General features: G+C 39.1%; 1 protein-coding gene across 1 annotated transcript; it reads right to left on the reverse strand.

Annotated features, from left to right (window-relative positions):
* Positions 1 to 347: 347 nt before the first annotated feature.
* Positions 348 to 6,319, reverse strand: LOC145097273 (eukaryotic translation initiation factor 4G-like). The gene is made up of 9 exons (XM_079034813.1): positions 6,027 to 6,319; positions 5,674 to 5,895; positions 5,427 to 5,572; positions 5,128 to 5,283; positions 4,965 to 5,038; positions 3,779 to 4,894; positions 1,234 to 3,704; positions 960 to 1,154; positions 348 to 884 (listed from the first exon to the last, which is right to left on the reverse strand). Exons 2-9 carry the CDS (start codon positions 5,856 to 5,858, stop codon positions 554 to 556), a joined length of 4,674 nt encoding a protein of 1,557 aa, XP_078890939.1. The 5' UTR covers positions 5,859 to 5,895; positions 6,027 to 6,319; the 3' UTR covers positions 348 to 553.
* Between the last annotated feature and the right edge of the window lie 3,067 nt (positions 6,320 to 9,386).

The raw sequence follows: 9,386 nt of genomic DNA on the forward strand, positions 1-9,386 counted from the left end.
AACCAAAATATAATTATTAAACCACAAAAATAACCAAAATTTAATAGTTTTTTTGTATTTTATCTTATTTTACTTGTTTTTTTTTTTTTTTTTGAAAGAGATACTTGTTTATACTTTTCCTAAGAAATAAAATAAAACTGGCTAATGTACGATATACTTTCGTGCTAACAGGTTAAAAGTAGTTGCAATATACCATTTATCAAAAAACCATGATCTAGACCATCTTATCAAAAAACGAATTACAAAAGTCATAACATTCCACAAGTTACACCATCATTAACATAGAAATCCATCAATAACCAAATATCGAGTTACTATATTTTTTATCATCTGACCACTAAATAGAATAAAAAAAACCTTGATGCTCATTTGAACCTTTTTGCAATTGCAGATAATAATCATTTTGAAGTTAACAAATATAAAATAATAAAAAAAAAAAATCACAAAACCCCCCAAAACATATATAATTCTTCCTATCCAACCCTCGACACTAAAACACTTCCATTTTTGTTTTTTCTAACCAAAGATTCAACAAGCATCAATATCACTTCATTTAAACAAACTTATCTATTCTCAACGCTTTTTTACTATTTGAAGGCCGAAACTCCTCCACACGAAGATTAGACTCTTTCCGAATCCCATTCAAAAACTGATTCCCTTTTTCCGATTCAATCATCTCCAAAATCACCCCCACCACCTCCGCCGCCAGTCCCACCTCCACCAGCCGCCCTGGCTCCTCCCCCCCTTCGTATATCAGCCGCCACACCTCCTTATACGGGACCACATTTCCTATGAGCATCCTCCCGATGATCCTCCCAAGATATTCCGCTGCTTTTGGAGCATCATTCACCGAGTCTTCTAACGCTCCAAGAACCGATTCCAATCTACAAAATTGATAAAAATATGTCAAAAGATTTGGAATCTCAAAGGGCAAAATAGTCATTTCATTTCAAACTTACCCTCGAACAAGTGAGTCTTGATTTAGTATTCCATCTTGAGATTTTCCAAGATTCACAAGAAGCTTAGCGAGTGAATCCCGATCCACTTCTTTCCTCTCGAAAGAATCATTCACCCAAATCGATATCATCGAAGGGTAAAAACTCGGTGCATTCAATTCCTTTACACACATCGCCACTTCCTTCTCATCTCTCGCACTGCAAAATTACCAAATTACCCCTATCATTACTTCGCACACACACAAAAATAAATAAATAAAAAAAATTATTACATTACCTATAAAACTCTTTAATCGCCTCCATTGACATATCACGTAACCGTTCTTCCGGCCACACCTTATCTTGAACCGGAGCTGGGACCCACACTCGAGCCGATGGCGAGTCATAACCCGGTTGACTCGACCCGTTCGGACCAACCGGGACCCGTGGACTCGGACTCGGACTTGGACTCGGTTCTGGTTGGTGGTGGTGGTTAGGGTGACCCCTAACCGACATCCCTCTAGCTAACCCACCTTGTGGGCCAAGGGTAATTCCGTCATTTTCACTCATCGGTCTCAACGGAATCGACAAAGTCCGGTTTTCAAAATCAAATCTCGCATCTTGGTTATACCCGCGACCCGGACCCATCCCGCGAAAACCCGAATTCGGAGACGGTAACAAATGGCCTTGACCCGGATTCTGACCCGGACCGGGTCCGACCCGGCGGGTGGAAGAGTTGAAACTCGGCCCGCGGGCCAAACGGGTGGACTGGGCGTGTCGTTCTTGGGCTGCGTCTCGGTGTACTTCATCGATTTTTTTTGGGCCTTCGATTTTTCTTCTTTGTTGCCATTTGTTTTTTCTTAAATCAATTACGTCTTTTAACATGAATCTGACACGTGAAGAAAGTTTCATGTTGTTTGATAATCTCAACATTGTGTCAAAATACACGTCGATGTGTTCTTTAGCACGTGGATGATCTATCATTACTCCAATTGTGCTCATTAATTTGCATAATGATTCGATATCTTCTTCATCGGGATTCTGATTTTGACTTTGATATTGACCTAATAGCTTCTTTATACATTCGTGCATTATTCTTTCAGTCAACATTTTTTTTTTATATAATTCACCGATTAATCTTATATTCCCCAACATTCGTCTTCGCGCTTTCACTCTCTTCTCTTCTCTCTCCTCTTCGGTTTGTTTCACTTCACCTTCTTCTTCAGTTCTATTCGCCTCTTGTTCTTCACGTTCACCTCGTTCAAATTCCTCTTGACATTTATTCAAAAGTAATCTTTTAAAAGTGATTTTCTCATTATCTTCACTAAAATCCGGTAATTCGACAGAAAGCCTTGAACAAAAGTTAGCGTACATTTCGCAAAAAGTGGGCTCCATTAACGCTTTATCAAAAATCTGATTAATTACACCCGATAAAGTGTTCGCATTGTCAATGTTGACTTGTTTGACTTGTTCAAAAAGCTTCTCGAAGTTTTGAGGTGTTAATTTGTTCAAAATTCCCTTTAATTGTCTTTGTTTAGCTTGTTCTTCATCTGTTACTTTTCCCACTTCGTATTTTCTCTCAGCTTTATGCATCACTTGCATTGGAGTGTTTGGAGACGGGATTAACCCTCTTTGATTATTCCCACCACTCACACGCTGCCACCTGTCCGAATCAGAGTTGTTCCTTTGCATGACACCTGGCGACTGCAACGGGCCCGCCAAGATCCCGCCGGAAAACACCGGCTGAGCCCGCGGGTTTCTCAAAACACCGCCATGAACCGGCCTAAATCCCGGGACATTTCCGGTGAAGTTCACACCCGTTTGCCCTTTACTCCACCGGTCATCATGCCCGACATTACTCGGGCGGCGGTCAAGTGTCCGGGCAGCTGCCCGAGGTTCCCGGGCAGCAAGATTTGACATCACCGCCTCGGCTATATCGGGTGTGAGCTCAAACCCTAGAGGGAGTTCATTACATTGTTCAGAGAATTTTAGTAAGAAATCTCTTGAGTACTTTTTGGATAATCCTTCATTCTCAATTGTTTCAAGCTTAGGGGTAGAAATGTCCGCAGCATCTTCCCAATCATCAGGTTCAAATTTGTTGACATGTTTTTCTTTTTCATCAATATCTTGATTTTGAGGTATTGAAGAGGCTTCTTCTAGGGTTTCAGAACATGGGGTTTCTTTCTTTTCTTCTGGACCTTTGTATGCCATGTAAAGATCAGAAGTTGTCCCTTGAGCATCTGCAAATTTCAAAATATCCCTTCTTTTCTTTTTTGATTTAGATGTGTTTGTGTTGGTATTTGTATTTGAAATACCCAAATTGCCCTTGGTCTTTGCGGAATCAGGTAAGGATGGATCCATTGAAGGCACTGAGTTTTCACTCTTCCCCATATCCTCTTCAGGGGTAGAAACGGAAATATCAACTTGAATATCTGATTTCAAGATTTGATCATCATTGATTTTAGTGTCCTCGGGCTCATTGGTGGGAAAAATCGAATCTTTTTCTTGTTCTTTTGACTCCAAAGATTCGACCTTTGGATCTTGATTTTTAAGGGGGGTTTCAAGATTTGTCTCGATCACAATTTTTTCACTGGAGTTTACCCCTTCTTCACCACTACCACCTAAAAACCCGCCAGTGGCATTGGCGGCAACATCCACAGCCACCACTTTATCGGTGGTTTCTGAAACCTCCTCGTTGACTTCCATTACAGGAGTTGACTTTAATGCTTCTGAAGAAGAGCTTGAAGGAGTATCCAACTGTTCACCTATCTGAATATGACAAATCACACAATGTTACATTTTTAACACACGAAAAAATTTTAAAAAAAAAATTAAAAAAGTACCTTCATTTCTGGCTTTATCTGTTCATCTTTAACAAGTGGGGCCAAATCCTCAACAGAAGAAACCAAATTTGTTGAATTCTCAGATTGGAAAGAGCCAAAAGAGGCATTAGATGGTTTAACTTCAGGTTCCTTTTGAGAAAGAAGAACAGAAGCTTCCACATGTGTTCTTTCACTTCTTTTGGGGAGGTCATTTTTGTCATTTTTGTCATTAACAGGTACACTACCTAACAAAGATGACTCACTAACACTAACCTTTTCATGTACTACAACATTAGCAGCTGGTTTCACTGTCACCTGATTATAAAACCTAGGTGGCTGAGATCCACTATTTGTTTGTGTTTGTGGTTGTGGTTGTGTTTGTGAATTATTAGGTGGTTGGAAGAAAATAGGGTTAGGGTTAAAAGAGTTAGAATAGAAATTCATGGGGTGTCCAGGTGGAAAAGAAGGAAGAGGCTGGGACCCATGAGGGAGGTGGGGCCTAGGGGGGGTTGACCCTTTATCAAGTCTGAGCTCTTCATGAGTGTCAGGGTGTGTGATTTTCACGGTTTTCCGGTGACCACCGAGTTTTCCGGTGGGTGGTGGTGGTGGTGACTGGTAATGTTGTCCAACACCAATTGCCATGTTGGCAAGCTGAGGTGGCATTTGTGGAGAAGAAAAGTTGATACCTTGACCTTGATGGATGATCCCTTGTGGCTGCATTGGATGATGTGTCACGAATACTTGTTGTGGTGGATTCCCCATTGGTAAGGGCATTGGGAGGGGCATATTTGGCATTCCTTGTGATTGCATTTGGGGATTTGGAGTAGGGTAAGGGACGTGTATTGGAGAATGGTGAAATGGCATTTGCATTGAAACACCAGGGATTGGTGGACCTGGCAGCTTTTGAGGGGTAGAATGGGTAGATAAAGTTTGGTTTTCTTTTTTAGGTTTTGGAATAGAATGATGAATCTCAGGGGCATTACTTTGAACAACAGAAACAGAAACAGAAACATCATCTTTTCTTTGTTTTGGGATTGATGGAGTTGGAAGTTTATTAGCTTTTAAGGAATCAACACGAGCTTGAGCTTGTTTCTGTTCATCAAAATTTGGTGGGGCAGAGCTAGTTCGAGCGGGTATCTACAAAATTACAAAAATACCCTTGTTAGTTTGTTCAAGTTAAAAAATCTCTATCACAATAAACATTTACCTGCATTACATTCATGATACCAGGACTGATTGATCCAAATTGAAGTTGAAATGCCCTAGAAGCATCTGCAGGACCTGAACTCAAAAAAAAGAGCATCAGTAGACAAGAAAATTACGAAAATACCCTTGTTGTAGTTACAAATTTACAATCACTTGGATTATACCTTTTGTTGGAGTTGAAGGACCAGTAACATCAGAACTGGGAACAGCTGTGTTACCCTGTGGAGGAGCCTTTGGGAGGCCGGGGGTGTTGGTGTTCTTCTGAATTGGTGTTTCAGATGGCTTTGGAGTAGCTCCTGTAGATGGAGCACCAGGTGCACCTAATATACACAAAGTAAGGATTTTGAATCGAGTAGAATCATAGTTTTGGGAAGAATTTTGTGTTATACAGTGAAAGGGGTGGAAGCTTTGGGGAATAGAAGGATGAAATTATGGAAGTCGAAGGGATTTTGAGTAAGAATACCTCGTGCCGGCGGTTGTAAATGTGCGCCATTGGTTACACTAGCGCCTCCGGGAGTAGAAGAATTCGACAAATCCGAATTTGAATTTGTAATCGGGGTGTTTACCCTAGGTTGTACTCCTTGAGCATGGTTATTCGTCTTCTTAAAGCTAAAAAAACACCCAAATCACGAACATGAAAAACATACCCTAAATTCAAACATACATACACAGAAGCGTAGATAATGTAGCAAACCCTAGTTTTAAATTACCTTCTCTGCGAAGAATAAGAGGAGGAGGATGGCGGGGCGGTGTTACTTCCTCCTCCTCCGCCGCCGCCGCCGCCCTTCCCACCACCACCGGAGTAGTTCCTTGGCAAGGATGAGTTACCGGATCGACCTACTCTTCTGTACTGCTGCGGCTCGTTCTTGTCACCCTTCGATTGATTGACGGACATGTATTCAAACCTTTAAAAGACCCAATCTTTTTCCTTCCTGGATCAAATTCAATAACAAAATCAAATTGACGAAACTCAGATCCTCCCCTCCAATCAAAAACAGTAATTAACCATAGCAGTCTATTTTAACATTACGAAAAAGATGATTGCTTTCATTTAATTACTTACCAGAAGTAACAAGGATTACTGAAAAAAAAAAAAGGAAAGAGAAAGAGATAGAGACAGAGAGAGAAAGCTAGGGTTTAGGAATTGTTGTGTCGAGAGGCGGGAATACCATAAGCCAGTATCGAAGAAGAGAGAACTAGTATGTGTTTTTGGTGTTTGTGTGTGTGAGAGGAGAGAGAAAGAAAGAAAGAGAGAGAAAGAAGAGGGTGATGGATGGTAACAAACTGGCCCTGGGTAGGTGGTCAAAAGGTAGGGTTTTTCGGAGATGAATAATCCGACCGAATCGCGGCGCGTTGACGGATCCTTCGGGTTCTCTCTAAATGTGTGTTGGTGTGTCACAATTTACACACATTGGAGGCCTTTCTGTGTGTTAATACCACGCGTTTTGGTTCACGCGCTGCCCTCTTTGCTTCCACGCGCCACCTGTGTTCCTTTTTTAAATATTCACCAACTAATATGCATATCGTATATTTAAAGAAGAGCACGTAATATTATATGTATATTTATATGTATATATTGTGGAGGTCTAAATAAGGAAAGTTAAGGATGACTAATGATATAATTAAATTTTGAATATGGAAAATAAAGTCCTGATTTAAATACAACTCTTGTATATCAAACCTACTTTATAGTTTTAAAGTCCAAGTTTTTTTTATTTGTTTAAGAGTAAATTATATAAATTTTGTATTTATGTTTTAACAGAAATATAAGTTTAGTCCAAACTTTAAAATTGTCTCAACTTTAAGTTTGATTTTTTACGGATGTGGTCCATGATCTATATAAATTGGCTTCATGTTTTGGACTAAACATGAAGGTTTGAGTGAAGCACAAGGATCATGTTTGTAATGATATATAAACATATTGAGTGATCTTATGACAATTTTAGAATTTCGACACCAAATTTGTAGTTTACTTTTTTTGATGATAGTTTTTTTTTTCTACCTATCTTTTTTATGTGTATAAATTATGAGATGTAGTGTCATTATTCAAATTGTTGTTGTTAAGATGGTTTTTATTTTTTGTCTCCAAATTTTCTTGGATCTTTTTGTCTGCGTCGTGCAGACATTAACCTTTGTAGACTCGTAGTTTTTAGAATACCGCAAAACTAAAAAGGTTTTTGCGTCTTCTTCTTGGTGCTAATATGGACTAGAGTCTTCTTACTTCTTCAAACATATTTTACTCTAAAATAAACACACACACACACATACATATATATATATATATATATATATATATGTGTGTGTGTTTTTCAAATTATCCCAACTTTATTATGATAAATAATTTGACAAATTTATTTTTTGTGTCAAATTTTATAATAAAAATATATTCAATGCATCATCATCTATCTCTTGGGAAAAAATTGGTCATTTTTTCAGTGATTTAACTAAATAAAAGTAAACTAAAAATTTTCATTTTAAAATTGAAGTTTATTATAACATTCCAAAAATCACAATAAATTTTAATTTTTCAAAAACAACCAATAACCATAAATGTTTACAAAACCATTGTTTCAAATGTGTATTTTAGTCATTAGAGTATCACAAAATCCCAACAACATAAAACCAAAGGAAGTGCACGATCACGCCTATATCTTGTCGCGGTCATTTGAAGTATTTGAAACAATAAACTGAAACTGTAAGTCAAAGCTTAGTGAGTTCCCCTAAAGTACCACCACACAACACATAACATATACAATCATGCATGTTGGGCCCACAACCTCCCGGTTGGATTGTCCTGCATGTCACGTATTGGGTCCACAACCTCCCGGTTGGATTACCCTGGCTCACAACCTCCCGGTTGGATTGCCTCATTCTGTTGATTGACAGCACAAAACAATAACCTTAACCCCAACATAACATGTCGACATACAACTCAAAATACCCAAAATATGGTTAGGCCAAACCCTGGTCAAAGTCAAAATCAATCCACACTCAAAAGTCCCACAATCCACTAGTCACATCGTGACCTAATAAGTCAAAACAATCGAGGAATACAATCCTCACACCATGACACTCATATAATCACGTCGTAAGAATGCTCTGATCAGAAGTTCTTAATGAAACTCTAAATCTCTTTTTAGCCAAGCAACCAAATCCTCTATAGTGTCTTATTTACTCTTGAACATCATAAAAATCATGGCTTTTTGGACATGTACAATGTATGTCTCAAACACCAACTAGGGCACAAAAGGAGAGAATGATACCAAATCTCATGTAAGAGTCATAAAACTCAACCATATTCCAAATCTAGCAACTATAATACTCAAGGGACATTATAGATATATAAAGTTAGCAACTTTATGGATTCCAACCACTATATCATCTTGAATATGAAGGATTAAACATAAAAACCTATATCTAAGTGAAACATCCCAAAAACCATAACCAAAAATTTCGTTTTAAATCATTAAATAAATAGTTATCAAAACACTTCATTGAAACATAAGTCAAACTATCTCAAAACATTATTATCAGAGTTTTCCAAATCAAAACATCAGAGTAATCATCCCAGGCTAAACATACCGGTGTGTGCACTGCAGTCATCCCGAGCTCTTCCCTTTGCTACCAAAAGTACCTGAAACCAAAACTAAAAATTGTAACCACGAAGTTTAGTGAGTCTCCCCAAACTACCACATACCATACACATAATCACATAATCACATAATAAAATATAATGGGCCCCGCCCGCTTCATCGGGCCCCACCCGACATCGGACAGGGTTCGGCATCGAGCCCCGCCCGACATCGGACAAAGTCCGGCATCGGGCCCCGCCCGGCATCGAGCAAAGTTCGGTATATATATAAACATATCAACAAATACACATAAAATAATCACATAACATAAACATATAAACATTCACTGGGCCTCGCCCGGCATCGGACCGAAATTTGAAAGCTTACAAACATTCCTCGGGCATTGCCCGACATCGGAGCGTAATCCGGAAACATACAATACAGGCACATGCAAGAATCACGAAGACATCAAGCATACAAACATTCCTCGGGGACCGCCCAACATCGGATGTTTCGATACATACTACCTGAATCAAAACAACCCCTTAGATACCGTTTATACTCATACCCTTTCTTGGGTCAGTTGTGGTGAAAGTCCAAGTGAAGGTCAAGTCAAAGTCAACGCTCCGAGTTGACTCAACTCGTCAAGTTTTCCCTTTAACTTGTCGAGTTCCCATGAATCACAGAAACGTGAAATCGCGATCCAACTCGTCGAGTTTTCTTTCAACTCGCCGAGTTCTTCCCTTTAACATAATCAAGATAGTTCGACCCAACTCGTCAAGTTCCTCTATGAACTCATCGAGTTCTTCAGTCAGTTAGCCCTTCTTAATGCATTAAGTCACAATTCTTCA

Source organism: Lactuca serriola, chromosome 1 (genome assembly GCF_051521515.1).
Source record: "Lactuca serriola cultivar US96UC23 chromosome 1, Lser_US96UC23_V15, whole genome shotgun sequence".
Taxonomy (NCBI): domain Eukaryota; kingdom Viridiplantae; phylum Streptophyta; class Magnoliopsida; order Asterales; family Asteraceae; genus Lactuca; species Lactuca serriola.

What these genes read in the sequence shown, in the direction of transcription:
- LOC145097273 (XM_079034813.1), bottom strand. Translation starts at nt 5,858, where the DNA reads ATGTCCGTCAATCAATCGAAGGGTGACAAGAACGAGCCGCAGCAGTAC. An exon ending in TCCTTCAACTCCAACAAAAG is followed by an intron (nt 5,039 to 5,127) that starts GTATAATCCAAG and finishes TTTTGAGTTCAG; the next exon opens with GTCCTGCAGATGCTTCTAGG. An exon ending in AGATAAAGCCAGAAATGAAG is followed by an intron (nt 3,705 to 3,778) that starts GTACTTTTTTAA and finishes TGTCATATTCAG; the next exon opens with ATAGGTGAACAGTTGGATAC.